The sequence below is a fragment of the Rhinatrema bivittatum genome, chromosome 9 (genome assembly GCF_901001135.1).
Source record: "Rhinatrema bivittatum chromosome 9, aRhiBiv1.1, whole genome shotgun sequence".
In the NCBI taxonomy this organism is placed as follows: Eukaryota; Metazoa; Chordata; class Amphibia; order Gymnophiona; family Rhinatrematidae; genus Rhinatrema; species Rhinatrema bivittatum.
In genome coordinates, this window is record NC_042623.1 from 178994391 (window position 1) to 179016646 (window position 22256).

Consider the following 22256-nt stretch of genomic DNA (forward strand, 5'->3'; position numbering starts at 1 on the left):
ACCCAGCCCAGGGTCCGCAACCTTTGCATGACTCGCTAAAATGAACACAGACATAGTTCCTTTGACTATACCTAAATGTGCCAGTTGTCTAGTCTAGGATGCACTAAGATTCATTCTTTCTGTACCACTGCAACTACCACCACCACCTCTGTGAATGTCTGAGGCGCTGTTGCAAAACCCAGTGGGAACGAGCGAACTGATAATGCTTGCCCAGCATCATGAAGCGAAAGAATGTCTGAGGTGCCACCCTATGGGGTTAATGTCCCCGCTGCAAAACCACGAAATCGATGGAATAACTTCCTCAGCCTTATCTTCCAGGGCTATAGGTACTCTCTCTCTCCAAGGTTCCACAACTGACCAGTGTAGCACGAGCTGCCTCTAACTTGCACTGTAGGCATAAGGAAAAATCCTATAGGCTTCATTTACCAGTTGAACAAATACTTCATAGCCATTTTTTATAACTGTCAGGTCCAGTGGTCCATTATCATCTGAGCCCACTCATCGTAAGTGGGCCAACCGCTTTCTCGGATATTCTCTGGGGAAGAGTGGACTGCTGCGGTTCAAAGTGTGCTTTCCTTTCCCCTGGTCCCTTGACAAAAGGTGTCACAGATGGGCATCCATGATATTCAAACGGACTGCGCTTTGCCCTACCTTAAACCTTGTGAGGAGAATCACCTACCAGGGTGATACCTCTTTGCATCCCTGTACTTCTGTCTGCCTGTGAAGTTCCTCTTATTCCCTTTTTGGCTCATTTGCTGGCAATTATGCCAGCCATGAGTCACTTCCAAACCCTAAAAGGCTGCATTCAAAACTGAGGAGTGCTCAGCGTGTGATCTCCCCAGGAAGGGCTGTCTCCAGGGAATCCCTTCTCTGGATCTGACTTTGCGGGGACTCCTTCACTTGCACCCCCAAATGCCCTGTGAGAGGCCTTATCTCCAATCATCCACGAGCATCAGGAGAAGAGTAGGAAAGACACCCAAGAAGACTACCTCAGCATAAAGGTGTCCGCCATACTCCACACTCCACTTCCAACCCCTTCTTCCAGAAGCTGAATAAAATCAAACCTGGGAGGGATGGGAGGAGGAGATGACTTAAGGGAGACTAGCAGTCCTCTCCTCCGTGTTGACTGCACCACAGGAAAGAAAGCAGACACAGACGCAGTTCCCAGCACTGCCTCAGAAAACGGGCACTACTGCTCTCTTTTTTCACAGTCTGTCTGGCTACCGCTGTGCTGCTAGGAGTCCTCAAGCTGCCTACCCGATGATTACACAGGTTGGAACCAGCCCTGAAGGTGACTTGATAAGCCTAGGGCTGCTTCCCACACTATGCAGGGGTGGGCATCCTCCCAAACCACATGGTGACCACAACTGTGAAGGCTCCAAACCTCCAATTCTCCTAATCTCCGCGAGAATGAGTATAGATGGCCCCCCAGGACTCCTCCTCCTACGTGCAGCAGAAGTGAAGATGATGGCGGAGTGCCATCCTCCTGTTCACACTCAGCAGTAACGATTACAAATGGTACCACCAGACTCCTCTTTTCCCACTGGAGCAGCAGTAATGGCACCACAGGACTCAACTCCCTGCAGCCAGCAGGAGTGACTACAAAAGCACCGCGGTACTCAGTGAGTATGAGGGTACTTGAACTTTGGCTGTTGGTGAGAGTGACCATAAACACACCGCAGAATAGCCTTCCCCCTCAACGTCCCCTGCCAAAAAAAATGGCTGCAGTTGCAGAGTTTCCAGGAAGGCCCGCAATGCCTTCCCTGCAGTACCTGGGCGTCTGCGTCCTTCTCAAAGGTTTTCTCGCCTCTGATGCGGTAGCTGCGACCCAGAGCTCCCCTCCCTGCTGTTGACACATGGCACGCAGAAGTTGACCGCCGCCGCTATTATGGCCCACATGGTCTTCTCAGCGCCTAGCCTGCCACATCTTTGCCGCTTCTGCAACCAGCTGGCACCACAGCCTGTCCTGCGGAGCAGACACAATGCTCTCCCTCCTGGCAGTTCCCTGTCGAGAGGCACCAGCTTGATGATTTTTTTTTTTAATTTTTAAATTAAGTCACAATACCTACAAGCATATCCAAAAATAAGATATACTTTCCTGCTGTAGCCTTCTTTTCATCGGTACTGACAGGCCAGGGAGAGCGGTACAAAGGGAGCCAATCCACTGGCTATCAGAGGCTCCCCCCCTACAGGCAGGGCTACCAACCCCTGCTTAACCAGGGAGGTGGCCCCAGAATGTTTTCTTTTTTTCTTAATCTGCAGACTGCAGGTTTTGCACGTCTACCATCTGCTGGAGACAGAGAAATGCTGAGGGACTGCAGTTGGCATGCTAGTATAAGCAGCAAAGCTTTTCTCTTCTGTCTCCATGCATCTGGACTAATTTGGGTATGAACAGGAATGAGGAACTGGATCTACTCCTTGGGAGCTGTCAGGTACCTGTGACCCGGACTGGCCACGGTCAGTGACAGAATTATGGGCTTGATGGACCAGCTCCTTGCTCTTCCCAGATGCAGTGCATAGCACGTAACGTTTTATCCCATGCCAGACTCAATGCACAGCACCTCCAACTTCTCCCCACTACCAGACCCTAATACACAGCATTATTCCCCTCTACCACATGCCAGAGGGCATGCACAGTCTACCCATTCTCCAGACCCAAAGCAGAACCATGTCCTTCTCAACCTCATGCCAAGCAGTGCCTCTCCTTCTCCCACTCCCAGCTAGGTCCAGCACCCAATGCCAAATGAGAAGTCTCCTTCCCCCCCGCCCCTTGCTAGACACAAAGCACCAGCCCCTTCTCTCTCTCAACCACACCCCACCAGAAGTGTGCAGCTCTCCCATCTTCTAAGCCCAATGCAAAGTATGTCCCCTTTCTATTCTAGCATGCCCAATGCCTCCCCCCTCACAATCTGCCAGACACAAAATAGAGCCCTCTTTTACCTCCTCGTACCCAATGTATTGCACCTTCCCCTCTACCACAAGAGCTCTTTACTCTCCCCCTTCCCTGCATTACACGGCAGGCCCAAGGCAATCCCTGTGCCTTTCCCATCTGCATGGACCTACCTTGTACCGCAGTGTCAGAGCCCTGACTGGGAGCAGCCGCTGACTCTATTATCTGCTCCTGTCCTTCTATAGGCTCTTCCTTTTCTGGTTTCCTTTCCTCCTCTTGGGAAGGTGAGGCTTCTACCACTGGCTCTTCTACGGCTACCTCAACGGGTTCAGTGATGGGACTAATGTCCGACTCAGGATGCTCGTCCGTTACCTCCACTTCTGGCTTCTGAGGTGCTCCCACCCCGTTGCTTAGTGTCAGCTCCTCTGGCTGAGCTATAGGTGAGTCCATGACAGCTTCGACCTGGCACATGGATGTAGGTTGGCACAGAGACTTGGCTGCCTCTTCTGGCACTCGGTTCAACTCCTCCACAGATTCACTGGGAACCTCCTCCTGGTTCAGATGGAGTGTGAGCTCCTCTGCAGCCTCCAGCAGGAAAGGTTTCTCTATCTCCTGGGTGTCTCTTAGTGTTTTGATGGATAGATGCTCAACGGTGGCTTCTAGCACTGGACTTTCTGCTGCTTGTGGAAGGACAGGAGAAGGGCACTTCTCGGAGGGTTCACTGTCTGTAATACTAGTCTTGATAAGGGTCGGGAGCTGAGGAACAGGATGAGGTTCAACCAGTTCTGCCTTAGTGTCTTTTGGTTGTAAACTTTCTTCTACGGGTGTAAGCATCATCTCTGGCTCAGCCTCCATGGCAGGAGGCAGCAATGGAGGTGAGGGGCTCTCTGAGCTGAGATCTGGCTCCAGTTTATTTAGAGTTGCTGTCAGTGTTGGACGGTCATCTAAAAGCAAACCCAAGATTCAAAGGATGAGAAGAGGTAACTATTTTATCCCCTGCCTGGTAGCTTCCTCCAGCAGCCCCCCCACCCTTTTGCACGGGGGGGGGGGGGGGGGGTAGACACTAAAGCACTTCACAGAGCTTATAATGTTACAATCTTCCCAAAGGGGTTTGCAAAAGCTCAAGAAACAAGAGGAACGGCAGAAATCCTTGGGTAACCAAGAGAAGAGACTTCTCTAATCTCCTTGATTTTCCACGCAAAGGAATGGAAGTGCTTAAAAGTCTCCCGTGTCTAGTGGTGCCCCCTTCCCTCTAGCACACAGTGAAACCCCACGAATGCAAAGCAGGAGCTCACCTGCACACGTCCTCCACACCCACCTGCTCTGACGACAACGGTTACATGGGAGGTCTCGCCGTTCGTTTGCACATCAAGCCCTCCAGACTGCAGAAGAAGAAAGAGCGGGAGTTAACATCAACTCTCCTGCGGCACAGCCCACACGAATAAACCCAGAACGAGCCGCACTGATAATGCAATAGCAGAAATGCCTCGCACACAAAGTTTGGCAAAGGGATGGCCTAGAAACATTCAGAATATCCCTCCCCCAGAAATAGGTATCGTGGAAGCAGCAGCCAGACCCTCTGATATCTCATACCTGGGGTGGGGTAGAGGATGACCTCCCACCAGACATGATTTCCTCGGTGATATCTTTTCCTCCTTGGTTAGGGTCTCGTATTCGAATCTATCAGCCAGCAGAAGAGGAAAACAAAGAGACAAGTGATGGGAATGACATGGCCCTGGGGGAAGAGGGGCACTGGAAAGTTATCAACCAGTGAGAAACCAAACAAGGGCACAGAGTGCAGGCCTTGATGCTTTTAATGCAACTGCAACATTGCTCCCCGCTTAGACGGCTGGATAGTTGGGGGGGGGGGGGGACATGGGACCTGCTGGTGCAGCAGTTACTACCCTTAACAGGGGGAGGGGGGGGGGGGGGGGGGGGGAAGAAGAGAGAAAATGGATTCAAACAACCCAGAGCCCTGACTTGTACAGTCTGGGATTCTGATACCCAGACATAAGGGAAAAAGCACAGGACTGCTTCTATGGCCAAGTCCATAAGCAAAGCAAGTGAAACCGTATGGGGGCCGATGCAATACGGTGCGCTCAGCCCAGCTTACCGTTTAACCCGCAGCCGGACGCGGGTTGCATAGGGGATTAGCGCCTACACAACGCGCGGCAAAACTAATAGCGCTCATCACATGCAAATGGAGGCTATTAGCAATCACCTGCAGTGCAAAAAATTAAAGCCTTCCTAGAGCAAGCATTAATTGCTGCGCACTCTCAAACGTTGTACAGAAAAGCAGAAAATACTGCTCTTCTGTACATTAAGTAGGAGGAAAAAAAAATCTTAAAACAAATTTAAAAAACAAAAGTTTAAAAAAAGGGCCAGCAGTCGGGTTCAGGAAACGGACGCTCAGTTAACAAGCGTCCGTTTCCTGAGCCGCTGGCTGCGCCCCAAATAGGAAAACAGACACCGATAAATTCGGCATCTGTTTTCCTAACCAGCGGACGGCCGACCGCTTGCGGGCTCCCATGGTCAAGGAGGTGCTAGGGGCAAACAAGTGACCCTAGCGCTTCCTTGACAACGCAACCCCTAATTTAAATACTGCATGACACCCCCAGGAGGGATGCCTGAGGGCGCGTTAGAAAGTGCGTGGTGAGTGTTCAGCGCACGCTTTCAGCACATTTTAATTGTATCGGCCCCTATGAATTTCCCAGAAAGCTCATCACCCAGTAAAACATATTGCTCGCTGAAATTTTTATGGGTATCATAAGGTTTGGGGATAAGTGCACAGAGCGACCATTATACCCCTTAGGAGAAATATAGGAGTAACCTGCACAGAGCGGCACTTACTACCTTAGGTTTACTGGGCAGACTGGATGGACCATTTGATCCTTTCCTGCCGTCACTACTATGTTATATGTTATGTAACCCAGGACACAGAAATTAAGGGACAAGCTAGCACAGGATCAGAGCGTCAGTTATATGTTCACTATCCCAGTGCAGAGAAATCAGTGGACAAGCAAGCAAGGGCACAGCCATGTATACACTATCCTAGCACACAGAAATAAGGAGACAAGCTAAGAAGAGCACAGCCATGTATACACTATCCTAGCACCCAGAAATAAGGAGACAAGCTAAGAAGAGCACAGCAATGTATACACTATCCTAGCACCCAGAAATAAGGAGACAAGCTAAGAAGAGCACAGCGTACCAGCCCCTTGCATGCTATCCCAACACTCAGATCTCAGGGGATAAGAGCTAGCAAGGGCACAGCCATGTATACACTATCCTAGCACACAGAAATAAGGAGACAAGCTAAGAAGAAAACAGCCATGTATACACTATCCTAGCACCCAGAAATAAGGAGACAAGCTAAGAAGAGCACAGCGTACCAGCCCCTTGCATGCTATCCCAACACTCAGATCTCAGGGGATGAGCTAGCAAGGGCACATCCATGTATACATTATCCTAGCACATAGAAATAAGGAGACAAGCTAAGAAGAGCACAGCCATGTATACACTATCCTTGCACACAGAAATAAGGAGACAAGCTAAGAAGAGCACAGCCATATATACACTATCCTAGCACCCAGAAATAAGGAGACAAGCTAAGAAGAGCACAGCCATGTATACACTATCCTAGCACCCAGAAATAAGGAGACAAGCTAAGAAGAGCACAGCCATGTATACACTATCCTAGCTCACAGAAATAAGGAGACAAGCTAAGAAGAGCACAGCCATGTATACACTATCCTAGCACATAGAAATAAGGAGACAAGCTAAGAACACAGCCATGTATACACTATCCTAGCACATAGAAATAAGGAGACAAGCTAAGAAGAGCACAGACATGTATACACTATCCTAGTACCCAGCAATAAGGAGACAAGCTAAGAAGAGCACAGCCATGTATATACACTATCCTTGCACACAGAAATAAGGAGACAAGCTAAGAAGAGCATAGCCATGTATACACTATCCTAGCACAGAGAAATAAGGAGACAAGCTAAGAAGAGCACAGCGTGCCAGCCCCTTGCATGCTATCCCAACAGTCAGATATCAGGGGACGAGCTAGCAAGGGCACAGAGTACCATCCAACTGCATGTTACCTCAGTACATAGAAAAAGGGGATGAGCTAACAAAGGCACAAACAGGCCAATGCAATATTGGCGCGTGAAAACGGATGCTTATGATTGAGAGCCTGCTCTCCTAACATGCGTCAATCCACCTCCCCCTGGTGCCCGATTTAATATTAAAATTAGCTGCCATAGTAAAATTGTGCAACCCTAGTGCTTCCTTGGCATCGGACGCCCAGTAAAGGTGGCTGTCAGTGCAGGCTAGGAAACAGGCGCTCAATACGAGCATCCATTTTCTCCCACTAGCGGCACGATATACACGGCCTGATTCTGTTTTCTGTGGTCCCTCCTACTTAGTATCGCGATGATACTAGTAGGAGGGATCAGAAAGCAGGAATTTTGTTTTTTTGACAATGAGCCGTTGAGCGGAGACCTTTACACTAGTCCCGGGCTAGCGCAAAATTTGCCGTGTTGCAAGGACGCATTGGCTGCACTGGAAATTTTTTGCATTGTGGGGATTAACTAATAGCCTCATCTACATGTACTTTACATGTGATGAGTGCTATTAATGACGCGCTAATCCCTGTTTTCCATTGGGGGTTATGGATGCGCATCCAATCATGTGTTGAGCCGCGTGCTGGCCGCAGCGCACAGTATTGCATCTGCCTGAAAGTGCCCTTGTCATCTGACGTCCCCTGAAGCTGAGGGATTTTATGCCAGAATGTGGTTTTCACTCATGCAAGAGGTTTCTATTCACGTGCAGATGCTGCTCAGCATTCTCAGAGCAAGGCAGATGAAAGCTAGAACATGCACCTGGAGATATGAGGCACCCCCTCTCCCAGGTTATTTCATTTATTTACATTCATCAATCACCTCTACGATATTGCTTGGGACAATTTAAAACTAAAATCATCATAAATACAAAGCAGCAAGTACCTACAATATCGTGATATGTTTGTAGCACCTACAGCCCTTCCCCCGCCATCACTTCTTAAAACCCATCAAACAATTGTACCTGACATAAGCACTGGCCAGCCAACTAACCTTCTGCGACAGACTGCCCAACACTTCTACGTTACACTCTTCTAACGGCACACTGCAGCCTTGGCAAGCCAACTAACCTTCTGCGACAGACTGCCCAACACTTCTATGTTACACTCTTCTAATGGCACACTGCAGCCTTGGGTTGTCACTGAGACCTGTGGAAGCCAAATGTCTGACTAAAGCATGTCGATTAGCGCCTGTCGTCAATGTGCAACCATTATCGCACATTGCCTATTATAACCATCGCCTATTGTTCACGTTGATGTTAATGTTATTGCACCGCTGTTTATTGTAAACCGATACGCTATGATTGGTATCATGAGTGTCGGTATAAAAAAAGCCCTAAATAAATAAATAAAATAAATTATCTTCCACTTTTGTAAGGTTAATTTTAAAATTCAGTTTTGAGCTCAAAATTGCTCAGCTCATTGGTCTAGCACAAGCAGCACATGCTTTTTGTGAGCCAGCATGCTGCCTGCAGGTCTCTGGACAGCATCCTAACTCTTAGCACAGGACTGAGGCAGAAAGCAACAAACTACGTAAAGCAAAACAGTCTGATATTCTCTACATTCCCTCTTCATACCGTTCTGCATTCTACATTCAGAGCCTTTTCTGTGGCACTGATAACACAGAGAAGCACTCTCTGTATTACCTCAACCCAAGGGAACAGGAGACCCTCCCCAGAGAGTACACAAACCAAAGACCCCCAGGCTTGTCTGTCAGCTCCTCAAATGTAGAGAGAACAAATACAGCAATGAGGCAGAGAAACAGTGCTTCGTTTCCTCTTACCAACAAGCCAAGTTCTTGCACACATGCACGTGGCTGAGAGTAGAATAGTTCAACTTTGAACAAAAGAATCTTTTTCTTCTCAAATATTTACTGTAAGCTATTAAAACCTCCCGAGGTTCCCCGGCTCAGGCTCATAGTGCAGTACCCCAGCCCAATCCCACAGTCCGTCCCCATTGCGCCCCAGCCAGCCTCGGCATCTCTTAGCAGTTCTTACCAGATCCCACAGCAAAGGATGGGCTTATTATCTTGCAGGGACTCTGCTGCAGCCACCTGGAGCCATCGAGTCTCAAGGGCTGTGGTGGGCAGCTGCGACTTCCCTCACACACATGCACAGGGCCGGGACAGCTGTGGTGCCAGACCAGCAGCCTTGGATCCTGCTGCCATCTGACAGAAGGCTCAGTGTGTTCCGGGCTCTGCTTCCACCACAGGCCCTGTCCCTGCACACGTCACACACCGGCCCTGCCAAGCTCATCACAGATCACAGCATGCTGCCCACGCACTAAAGGCACTGCTCAGGCTGCCAAAAAAAAAGATGATGGCTGCCTCTGAGCAGCCTGTGAGGTCACAATAAGGTTCTGTTGGTTGGCCCAGGCTCTGAGCCAATCACAGAGCAGTTTAAAGGGCCCCAACACATGCACACAAACAGCAGGGCCAGAGCAGGCTACCCCAATCCTGCCCCACAGGTGCCAGCCCTGCGGACAGTAACGGGGCGAGACTGCAAGTCCCTGCCAAAGCAAAGGACCCCCCCCCTGCCCCCCTGAACATTTCTCAAGCATCCCAGTGTGAGAAAGGCGGCTTCCCTGTCCGTGCTTTATGGGAAGGGGGTTTCTCTGTGCCCCGTCTCTGCTCCTCCTAAGGCCACCCACGCGCGGCACTCCCCTCATGATGCAGCAGGAGATGCAGGTATCAAATTCCCAAGGCCTGGCCTGGCCTAGCAGAATAGGCACTGCCAGCCCTGGCTCTTTCCAGAGCCCACTCAGCAGCAAGCCTGCCAAAATCAATGAGTGCTAAAGCGCCAGGGAAGAAATCCCAGCCTGGAAAGGAGGGAGAGAGAGGCAAAGGCAGGAAAGTTTCCCCAATATCAGTGCCAGAAAGTTACATCCCGAGAAAAGGAATCCTAGCCTGGGGGGAGGGGGCAGAGAAAGCCAGAGAGAAGAAAACAAGATTCCCAAAATCAGTAACAATTTATGTTCAAGAATTTGAGCCTGGGGAGAAGAGCACTCAGAGAAAAAGGCAGCCGAATCTGACATTAAAGCTTCACAAGCTAAAAACAAACACAAACGTCTACCTTTGGCAGCCAAGTCAGGCATTCTTGCCAGCCACTGATGTGGTGCAAGCTGCAGAGAGGGAAGGTCCACTCTGCAAAACAAAGAAACTAATCTCCCACTCCACAAATCAGCAGAGGAATCCAAGGTCCCGGGGCAGCAGAGAGCAGCTGGCAGGCCCTGCAAGGCAAGGAGGGAGCGGGGCCATGAGTCAGCAGAGCTCTTTCAGGAGCTCCAGGAGGAGGAGGGATTTCCAGACCGAATCAAACAAAGGCTGCAGGAAGAGAGCCGGCCGCCAAGAGCCAAACCAACGGCAGCAGCTTTACTGGCCTGACAAATCAGGGTGCAAGTGCAGACAGAACAGAGCCCCCGGCTTCCTGGGGCAGAGTTTCCAAAATTCTCTAGCAACTGTATGGCAAGTTTCCATTATTTTGCAAAAGGATTCGCGCCTCTGACCATGCAAAAAAAGTCAAATTTTTTAGGGGGAAAATCACTGTGTTTTTATATATTTAAACTCTATACAAATAAAAGCTGTACCAAGTACAAAAGTCTACAATTGTTAAGTCATGTAAGTTACAAACTTGCACCTATTGTTACCGTAACACTATGAAATGTCATTTTGTTTTGAATTGAAACAATGCAGCCAATCTTTTTTCTTTTTTAGAAAGTCCTTGTCAGTCTTTCCAAGCATAGGAACTTCTCTATAAGCTAAAAATGCCCTCAGCATCAGCAGTTTGCCATGTTCATTACACAGAGAGATGTGTGCACATATATTGCTGAATTAGCACAAGTTTGAAACTCATCAGCAGTAGCGTCAGTCATCAAGGCTTCTAGGAATTGAAATCAAAACCCTCTCTCCCAATTGTAAGACATCAGCAGTTGCAGACCTCCGAAAAACACATTCAGGGTTTTGGTTTTGTAGTTGGTGTATGATGGACCATGAATGCAGGTGTATAAAGATGAAATTCTTAGTCTAAAAGGACATCATGTCATCCAGGACCTATATCAAAATAATCTTTAAGAGATTTTTGAGGGATAAACATTTTAACTGTTTTCTGTCTACCCCAATTTCACCCCTCCCTCTTCTGTTCCCTTAGAAAAGGGGAAGAGGGTGGAGGAAAACAGAAAGCAAGGGGGGTTGGATTAGGGAGCAGAGTGCCTCTTCTTTCATCTACTACAGCCTCAGTTTCACTCCCTCCTGATCCCTGCAGGCTGTTTATAAGGAGAGGGGCTGGAACAGGAGCAAAGAATGTGGAAACTGAAGGAAGGCACCCTGCAGCTTTCCTCAAAAGATTGAATTAAGAAGGGGGAAGGCTTCAAGTATGTAGATTCTGCAGTAGGTTGTCAATTATGCAGTAAGAATGTGGATTCACTCAGGGATCACAGAATCATGGGAGACTAAGGGCATTGGGTATAATGTGCAGGAAACAAAAAGGTCACATATCTAGAAGGGAATAAGACAAAAAGTAGAAAAGGTCCAGAGGAGATTAGGGATTTTCCTTTCTATTAAACCATAGACACCCCCCTTCTCCACACACCATGCTTCAAATATTCTTTACATCCTGATATACCAAAGCATGTGGACCTCTTCCAGTTATGCAAAGTAGTAGCTACTGCCTTCAGAGTAATCTCTTCTAGTCAAACAAGCTCTCTCAAGGGCAAACCATAGGACAAAATGAAAACAAATCCTCCATAATCAACAGTTCTTGAGACAAAAGACCCCTATCCTGAAGGAGATTAGGGATTTTCCTTTCTATTAAACCATAGACACCCCCCTTCTCCACACACCATGCTTCAAATATTCTCTCTGGCCGAGATACAGACTATGTCTGAGCCCGCGTCAGCTAGAAAGGCAGCAGCGGGTTCCATAATCGCTCTGGAATTCATCCCCGAGTCATCCACCTCCTGAGAGAGGAGCAGGGATGAGTAAACCACCAGGGCACAACAGGAAGGAATCTGTAAAGTCACTACTGTCGTGTCAAAGGCTTATTTAAGGATGGACTCCATCCGCCTATCATGTGCATCCTTTAATGCCGCTCCCCCCTCCACTGGGATAGTTGTTCGCTTCGAAACGGCACAGACCAGTGCATCCACTTTAGGGAAATGCAGGCATTCTCTCGCCGCCGGATCCAGTGAGTAACCTTTAAACATGCTTCAGGTGCATCCCATTCCAGGTCAATTAACTCCTGGCTGGCTTCCAGCATCGGAAAATAGCAAGAGGCTTTCCGCAGAGACATCAGGATGGGATTCTTCTTTGGTTCCATCAGAGCCTGCACCAGGCACTCCCAGTGTCTTCAGGGTCTGGGAAACCAGGGCCAGCAATTCATCTCCGAGGAAAAACCATAATATGGTCTAATATGGCTCCAAACCTGGTGGGATTTTCCCATCCTCCAAGAAATCTGAATGCCCTTCTTCGTCCCTGATGTCTAGGTCCCTTCCAGGGATACCCTTAGTGAGTCGAGGCATGTCTCAAGGTCTGCCGATAGGGCTGGGAGAGGGAGACCCAACTGGCTGGGATTCCATCCGGTCAGGGACAAGTGAAGTAGACTGCGCCTGTACGAAAGCTTGAAGGCCTTGAAAAAATTCCACCCAAGACAAGGTCGTGGGACCATGCCTAGCCCAGGAGGTATTGGGGTAGGCGCAGCTGAATTTCCCTCTCCCGTGGAAGACCCAATCCCAGGATTACTCAGATCTGGGATACTACCGGTTAAGGTTGTGGCTGACCTATCCTCTGAATGGGAGAAGCCGGGCTTAGCAAAGTCCTGGGAGGCCAACTCTCCCTGGACCTCCTCACAGTGCTGACATAAGTAAGAATCCTGGTCAGACTGTGTAGCTCTAATATGGCAGGCAGCACACAGAGAATGGCACTTATGTTTCTTTGCTGCCAGAGCCATTAGAAATCACCTCAGGAATTCTCAACTGGGGGAGAGACCTTTAAGTATCACTGCAGGAGAGCGGGGCTCAATCTTTCTCCAATTTAAAGGTAAAATTTCTTCTACTAAAGAGTACAGTGATCCCGATAGGGAAAGCACGTCCATGTCTGCTAGGACACGGAGAGGTACTGAAGGGCTGAGGTCACTGCAGGGGTGTATGTAAGGCGACATCAGCTTTGAAACCTGACTCCATCTCCATCTGCTGGCAGGGGAGCACAACTCATTGGTCCCGAGTCCATCTGGCTACGTGCTAGGAAAAAAATATTTGTCTTCTTTGTGAAATTTTTGATGGTTATAAGTGTAACTTTGTGTTCCCAGAACAAGTTATACATTTTTAAAGCTCATGGCACCAGGATCCCTGTACTGGTTCCGACTGAGCTGGAAGTTCAAATGAAGAGGAGGAATCTGCTGGGTCAAAAAAAATGTAAAGCCCCCTCCATTTATCGGAGGCTCCCAGCTTGTGGTGTTCTATGCCCTGCTCAGGGTGAGGGTGCACTTTTTCACTCGGCCAGCGGTGCCAAATGGCCTGGCTACGGCTCTGTTCTCAGCCCTCAAAGATCAGCTCAGAACATATATTCCTCAAGCAGGACAACCTTCAGTTAGTCTAAGAGGAGAACACAGTATGAAACAGTAATGAAATTAAACAAAGCAGGAAAAACAGTCACACCTGTGGAGTGATATCTCCACATGGCAACAGGTTTTTTTTCATCCTGGTCGCCATGCTTTGATGTCACCACACATGGTGAATACCAGCTACAGGTAAGCAACTTTGTTTTGTAGTCATGGGGAACATAACCAGAGATCAGTGTAAGCAGAATCAGCAAGTAAGGGAAATAAGCAGACAGAATGGGACTTGTGGTTGTCATCTGCAGTCATTCTTACGAGACCAACACGTGCACAATCACTTCAGCTACAGAGCAGAGAGAAAGAGAAATGCACACTCCCTTTCTTGGTAAGCATTCCCGCAGACACGCACAGACTCACGGCACATGTCTTTTTCTTCCTGGTTAGACAACATACAAAGCCCGCACTCTTCAAGCAAACTCTTACCGTCTTTCGCTCTCTTTTGGGTGGGATCTGCTGGGGTGGGTTCACCAATACCTGTGCTGCTGGAACACCTGGTGGGAACTGCTGCACTCCCTGAGCAGGGTAGTAAGCTCCAGCTGCAGAGGAGGGAAGTTAAGGAAATCTGTTAGATGACATCTTTACTTACGGCAGGACACATAAGGTCTACCTTTTCTAATGCATGGAATACATTTAGTCTGGACATCCAAGATGTTTTTAAATGGCATCCACGTAGCATACAAACTTTAAATTTTTGCAACTGCTTTTATTTGCTAAATTTTCAAAATTATAGACGCCTTAATTACATTTAAATGCTACTGCAGTAGTTGTTTTAATGTTCTCCCTTTAGTGATTATGTTAAATTTGATCACTATTACCAGTGGCCCCATTACTGTTACCTCTCATACTGAAAACAGGGAATGGTTATTTACCCTTTTAAATAGTGATAGGATTAGGGGACAATCCATGAAGCTAACAGAAAGCACATTTAAAACAAAGCAGAGAAGGCACTTTTTCACTCAACACACAATTGAACTGTGGAATTTGTTGCCAGAGGATGTGGTGAAAGTTGCCATAGCTGGGTTTGAACAAGTTCCTGGAAGAAAGGTTCAGGCACCATGATTAACCATATTGATTTGGGAAAGCCACTGCTTATCCTTGGTTATGAGCAAGAACTGAATCTATTCTTTGGATCTTACTGGGCATCTGTGATCTTGCCTGGCCCATCAGAGACAGGATGCTGGACGTAATGGACCCTTTGATATGACTCAGTATGGTATTTATGCTCTTTCATCTAGGCTGTGGTCTCCACCTAAGAGAGGCAGCAGCTCTCAGTGAAATCTGTCAGGCACAGAGAATTCCCAGCCATCCTGACTGGCTTCTAGGGATTCGATGCCCTGGGCATCCAGTACTGGCTAATACAAGATTCCTGTTTCAGACTATTTGTAGAAGAGAGACAGTCGAGCCATGACCGCTGGGGACGAGTGGTAGCAAAGAGGGGCATAAACTCCACAGCTCGCTCTTTGATTTATTTTTATTCTGCTTTTCACACTTTTTTTTTCAGCGCTTCAAAGTGGATTACATTCAGGTACTGTAGGTATTTCCCTATCCCCAGAGGGCTTACAATCTAACAGGTCAATACAGTAAAGTGCGGCCATGGTTACCCTGCTTCTAACCCGCTTTCTACTCACAATTTGGCCGCGTTAGCCCAACCCGCGATCCACTATCCCCTTTAACCCATCCTTACCGCTTCTTTAAATCACCGGGTAACCCCTTCCGCCTGCGGCATGTATATGAGATGTAAACGATCGGATTAGCTATTCCCTCCCATACAGTAACGCGCACCCTGATTATCTCATTTTTAACCTGCAGTTTAGCCGCGCGTTTAACCTGCTAATTTACCGCCTACCCCTACCCCTGTGTTAGAGGCAGGGGTAAGGGTAGGCAGCAAACTTTCCTCCAGCCCTCGCTCACCAGCCCTGGCCGGTGAGCGAAAAAGGGGCAGCCCAGTCCTCTCTATCCTCCTCCCGAAGCAACGAAAGCGAAAAAGGAGGCAAGGCGCAAGGCAAAAGTTAAAACAAAAGTGAAAAAGAATAATAAAAGTAAACTTACTGGCAGGCGCGCATTCATACGTCGTGACGTCACGCCTTGAGCGCCCAAATTGCACAGGCGTATACAGGCGTGCATTCATTCGCCGCCGGCAGGGGCTGTTGGAGGCCGCTTTCGCCGCCGGCTCCCTCCGGCTCGATGAACGCACGCCCGCCGGCTCCCACCTCCCTCGATGAATGCGCTCCCGCCAGTAAGTTTACTTTTATTACTCTTTTTTCACTTTTGTTTTAACTTTTGCCCTGCGCCTTGCTTCGGGAGGGAGGGAGAGAGGTACCTGTCATTATTGATAATCACCTCTCATTCAAACCATTCATCAAATCCATAATAAAGGATTGCTATTTTAAACTTCAAACAATAAAGAAACTCAGATCCCTACTACACTTCAACGATTTCCGCACAGTCCTCCAGGCTATTATTTTATCGAAGCTCGACTACTGTAATGCACTCTTACTCGGCATTCCTGCATCACACACCAAGCCCCTTCAACTCCTACAAAATGCCTCCGCTCGGATATTGTCAAACACAAAAAAAAGAGACCACATCACCCCCACACTTATTCAACTACACTGGCTCCCTATACAGTCACGAATTCTTTACAAAACACTCTCGATCATTCATAAGAGTCTAGTAAATTCTAACCTGAACTGGATTAACCCCCCCATCTCACCCCGTTCCTCCAATAGACCCACCCGCCCAGCACTCCAAGGAACACTCCATGCCCATTCTATCAAATCTTTTAAACTCTCCTCTACTATTAACAGAGCCTTCTCTCTTGCCGCACCCACCTTATGGAACTCACTGCCTCATGATATTCGAAGAGACTTATACCCCCATTTTCAAAAAGAAACTTAAAACCTGGCTCTTTCGGCAAGCCTACTCCATTTCACCCCCTATTACATAAACCCCCATGTGAATTGTTAGATTGATATCCTGGTATGAACGCCTTTATGTCTGCTGATTCTGTACTGTGCACTTTCATGTATATAGTTCTAGTTATAATTATTATAATCAGCATCTCCCCATTGATGCTTGTTATATCTAAGGGCTCCTCCCGAAGATTATCTATATGTTACTGAGTTCACCATCTTTATGTGTTATATGTAAGGGCAATGCCCAAAGTTTTATGTTCACTGTGAACCGATACGATGTGCGAACGGATATCGGTATATAAGAAATGTTAAATAAATAAATAAAAATAAATTTGAAATGACATTTGAAATGACAGGTACCAGCGCACCCAGGTTACTGTATAGGCGCTGTATAAAGCGCCTATACAGTAAAATGGGTTGCGCGGGCCTATCGCTTCACGGACGCTTCTTGGACGCGGCTTGCATTTGCAAGCTATTTTCATACAGAATTGAGCAGTAGGTGAGCCGGATTGTGCGTGCGGCAAACGCGGGTGCGCCCGGCACTAACGCAGCTCTTCCTACCGCTCCTTACTGTATCAGCCCGTAAGTTTGTACCTGAGGCAATGGAGGGTAAAGTGACTTGCCCAAGGTCACAAGGAGTGACAGCGGGACTCGAACCCTGGTCTCCTGGTTCATAGCCCACTGCTTCCCATAGTGCAGAAATAAGGATAAGTCAGTGCCAGCTGTACATTGCTCTTGGATATGTTTATCACCCAGCCTAGCTCCTAGCAGATCAGTTTGCGAGACACCAATTGACTCTCTTCTGCACTCATCTCAAATCAACTAGTCCAGGTACATATAGATGGACTAGAATACCCTCCTTGCACAGAGATGCCGCTACCACCACCATGAACTTGGAGATGATCCTGGGCGCCGTAGCCAGACTGAACGGTAAGGCTTGAAACTGATAATGGTGCCCTAGAATGGCGAAATGAAAGGAACGATACTCCTGTCAAATGGGGATATGAAGATAGGTTTTTGTCAGATCGAGAGATGTAAGAAATTCCCCTCTGTACTGTCATAATTATGGATCCTAGTTTCCATCCCTAAGTGAGTCGCACACAAACGCTATCAGAAGGAGTCCTCTTCCTTCTTGGAACGATAAAATGAATTGAATAGCACCCCATATTTTCTTGTAATCTGATAACTGGAATTATAGCCTTCAGGTCTAGCAGCCTCCACCTCCACTCTCTTCGCTAGCAAGCTGCAGGGAGAGACCATAAAGGTATCTGGAGGAATTTGCAGAAATTCTAGAGCACAGCCATCTCTTATCACCTCCAGCACTCTCTGGGCCCACCTTTCATAAAAACAAATAGATTATCTTCACATGGTAGGAGGGCCCCTGCACCTTCATTGCAAAGATCAAGATGCTCTGGGCCTGGAGCCTATATTCCTATGTGGCTTCTTACGCCAAAAGGTCTGAGATCTTCCGAAAGAACACAACATTTTCTTGTACTCCAGCAACCGCAGAATTTTGGATTCACCCCATTTATTCGCCATCTTCTCCAACTCACTCCCAACAATGGAGAACCACTAATGGGTAACCCTGTCAAATTCAACTTAGAAATAGTATCTGCCGACCAGTTCCACAGCCATAACAGGTGCCTTGCTGCTATTAAGAATGCTTCATCTCTAGCGGCGGTGCGCTCCAAGTCACAGCCCGCAAAAAAAATGCAGCTTCTGGTTCTAACATCGGCCGCTATTGGCTCCCACTCTAAGTCTCTTGAAAGAGACGCAAACCTGCTCGAGCCGCCAAGCAACAGCAAGAAGCTATTTGCAAATTCATTGCCATAGCTTCAAACACCTGCTTGAGAATAGCCTCAATCCTATCCTGGGCTTCCTTCAGAGCTGCTCCACCTTCAATCGGAATGATGGTTTACATGGTAACAGTGAACACCAAGGCATCAACCCTGAGGAATCGCAACTGCTCCCTTGCCTTTGGATACAAGGGATACATGCCCACCAAAGAACGCCCCTCCTTTAAAGCTTGCTTCTGGGGCGCTCCACTCAAGGTCAATTAACTCTTGAATTGGTTCCAGAAGGGGAAAGAAATAGGATGCCTTGCACTAGGTAAGCGAGATGGGATCTTTCTTTAGTGATCCTATAATGTCACCCCCACCTACTCTGAGTGTTTTCAGGGTCTTGCCAAGTGGGAAGCCCTATGACGAGCCCCCTTCTTACTAGGCTGCTTTGCCTCCACTGGACATACTTTCAGAAAGGCCTGTAAACCTTGGAAAAACTCCACCTAGAAGGAAAAAGATGACTCCATTCCTGGGCCCATAGGACTGAACATGTCACTCTCCGATCCCTCCACCAGGGATGTCCCCTCCCATTGAGAACAAGGGGGAAGGGGAATTGTCCATCATATTGCCTCCTGTGCCTCCTCCCACCGAGTCCTCCATCAGTGGAGGAATGCCCCCATGCCGGCAAAATCCTTTGGTGGCAAATAGTCTTAAGCCTCCAGACAGCACTGGCACAGGCAAAATGAGAGCAATGGCTGGCTTGCCCTTATATGACAAGTCGCACAAATAGCAGGGTGCTTAGACTTTTTTCTCCCTGGCGCCAAAAAGGTTACTCTCTTTCCATGCTGTCCCCTGCACACATACCAACTTGTGCACGGGTGTACCTGCACAATTATGCACCCAAATCTAGGCCACGGGCTTGCATGCAAATGCGCGCGCCTACTTGTGTGTACATACATGCACGTGAGCGTACAGAAAATAAACACCCGCCACCGCCTACCATGTGGCCGACAGGGCCTGTGATGCATGGCCTAACGAAAGCTACTCTACCCACTGGCCCATGCTGCCTCTACTCTCCACTAACTCCCCAGAAGTGAAGAGGGAGGGAGAAGAGTAGTAAACGCCAAGGGAGAGACACAACACAGTAAGGAAAAAAGGGGGGCCTAACACTTCCCTCCTCTTTTTTACCTGAGCTCAGCCCTTTTCTGGCTGAGAGCACGATCGGATCACAGCTATGGGGAGAGAGGGAACAAGCCTTCAATGCCAAGCAATCCCTCACATCCTTCTTAAGTCTAAGTCTGACAGGCATCAAGGCAAACTGCTCAACTAAGGAAGGGACCAGTCGGGTGTCACCTTAGGAGCTCAACCTCTTCATTCTATATATTTTTTTTTTTACACAGGAGCAATCCCCACTAGGGATATGCATTTCCACCATCTGCTGGAAACAGAGAATACTGGAAGGTTGTTGTCGGGGCAAGGCTATGTGTCAGTTACTTCAGCTAGTCAATTATCTCAGTCTCTATCTGTTGGTAGGAGTGCAAAACCCACCAATGTCGACTGGCCTGCTTGAGTGCAGAGGAAGTGTGTGAGTCGAGTCCATGTGTCTGCGAGAGAAAGAGCAGGCATGCGTGAGAGAAACAGCGAATATGTGTATGTGCAAACTTGCGAGCACACAAGAGTATCTGAAAGACTGAGTGAGCACATGTGTGCATGAGTGGACACGAGGGCGCACATGTGCATGAGTGCGTGCGTGTGCTAACATGAGAATGCGCAGGTATGTGTGCATGTGTGAATGAATTCGCAAGTGTGTGTGTGAACAAGTGTGTTACTCCAAGAGGAAATCTGCACTGCACGGAATTCCCCTCTAATGCCGAATTCTGCATTTGTCTTCCAGAATTCATCTCAGGGACCAATAGAACGTGCCAGCCTGTGCCAGAAATAAAAAGCGGCAGTGTCAACGTTGGTCTGTGCAAGCCGAAAGACAATGAAGGCTGTGTCTATGCTCGACAGTGTCAACAGGGCCTGAAGAGAAGCAGCTACAATAGTGGGAGTGTGCTCATACAGCTGACAGAGAAGGGAGCAATGGGGGTGAAGCCTAAGAGACAGCTAGAAAGGTGCTGGGGGGTAGGAGAAGCTGGGAGCACAGAGCTGGAGGTGTTGCTGGGGGAGGGAGGATGAGCCTGGTAAGGCAGACACAAAATTGGAAGTCTTGCTTGGGAATGGGAAAAACTATAAAAATGAGTGAAAGGGGGAGGGGGTTTGAGACTATGGCAGAGAGAGAAAGCAAGGCGGGGAAGTCTTGCTGGGTGGTGAGAAGAGAATTTTTTATTTTTTTGTGCAGAATTACACCAGGAGTGCAGTGCATGTGTATGTTGCGTGAACATGTATGTGAGTGAACGAGTAAGCATGGGTGTTCAAGCGTATGTATGCTTACTTGTGCGTGCATGAATGAATGAGCATGTGTGAGCAAGTTTGTGAATAAGTGTGCATGAAAGAATGAACGTAGGTGTTAGCGTGTGCAGGCAACTCTCCCCCAACTAATCTATGACAATTTCAGGGTGACAAAATCAGTTTCCAGATTTGGAGAGCGGAGAATTATTTTTAAAGTTATCCGCCTCAAATGGTAAAATTGGCATATTTGGAGACTTATCTGGCTAAATTGTAGCCAGATAACTATCTAACTGGCTGAAGAATATAGCCAGATAAGTCAGGGCATTCTGGGGGAGGATGGGAGGCATTTCAGGGAGGAGCAGATTTCCTCCCCGATATTCAAGGTTAGCCGGACTCTGGTCATGCCGTTAACCTGTTCTAAAGTTAGAGATAATCATATTCCGGCTAACTTTAAGATAGCAAGTATGTTCAGTGGCACAACCGCACTACTGAACATAACGTGCTAGTTAGCCAGAAAACTTTATCTATTAGGCCCATACATTAAACTGCGCAGGAGAGCCGGCACTCAGAGGCAAGCGCCCACTCTCCTGGGCATGCGATTCAGTATTTAAATTAGGGCCTACGCTAATAAGGAGGTGCTAGGGACACTAGTGCGTCCCTAGCGTCTCCTTATTGGCGGAAGTGGCGAATGTCAGCGGGTCTGACAGCCGACGCTTAATTTTACCGGTGTCGGTTGTCGAACTGACTGACAACCATGTGGTTCAGAACACGGATGCCTGCAAAATCGAGCATCCGTTTTCCAACCCGCGGGCAGAATTTTTTTTTTTTTAAGAAGATTTTTATTTTTTTTTATTTTTGGGGCCTACGACTTAATATCGCTATAATATTAAATCGGAGGGAGAACAGAAAAGCGGTTTTTTCTCCTTTTCTGTACACTTGCCCGGTGCCGTCTGAAACACGCGTCCAAACGGGGGCTAACGGTGCGCTCGGCCGAGCACACCATTCCGTATTGGCCTGTATCTGAGCTGCTCAATTGTTTTATGTGGATTGGTAATTTTTTTTTCCTTTGTTGCACTGCATACAGAGTCTGACTTCTTGTGGTTTCCAGTTCAGTTTTTATCTGCATATTTCTATTTATACTTTAGGGTCTTGCTATTCTGCATTTGGCAAGGGTCTGTGTGTTCTGCATGTGTGACTGAGGTGAGGTATTCTTCTATCATCTATACAGCTTAGCTTGCTCTGTTTTCTTAATAGGATTTGTATTAGTGGATTAGGACTTGGTATAATATTTGCATCGTTGCTTTTTCATAGGTAAGGTTGTCACTGTTTGAATGATGGCAGTTAATGCTGTTTTGGTAAGGGAGGTTTTATTATATTGTAATTCAGTTTACTTGTGGCTTTCTGAGGGCCAATCTCACACCTAACATTTTACTATAGGCCTAATCCCATGTGTGTTCCAATCGTCTTTTTTGCAGAGTATTCTGGTTGGGATCATAGCAGTATATGTAAAAATATACAGAATATTTTTACCTGGTAAGACTATAC

The 22256-nt window shown here is 47.8% G+C and overlaps 1 protein-coding gene across 12 annotated transcripts in view; it reads right to left on the reverse strand.

Moving 5' to 3' along the window:
• The window catches only part of EIF4G1 (eukaryotic translation initiation factor 4 gamma 1), a 344774-nt gene that overhangs the window by 158634 nt on the left and 163884 nt on the right, over positions 1-22256 (reverse strand). For 9 of the 12 annotated variants that reach the window (XM_029617234.1, XM_029617235.1, XM_029617231.1 and 6 more), the window contains 4 exons: positions 14048-14160; positions 4484-4570; positions 4209-4272; positions 3064-3834 (listed from right to left, as the gene is read on the reverse strand). In XM_029617234.1, coding sequence (XP_029473094.1) covers positions 3064-3834; positions 4209-4272; positions 4484-4570; positions 14048-14160 — 1035 coding nt within the window. Of the gene's footprint in view, positions 1-3063; positions 3835-4208; positions 4273-4483; positions 4571-9013; positions 9295-14047; positions 14161-22256 lie in introns of those variants that run through there. The other 3 variants (XM_029617229.1, XM_029617236.1, XM_029617237.1) reach the window with 2 other exon arrangements.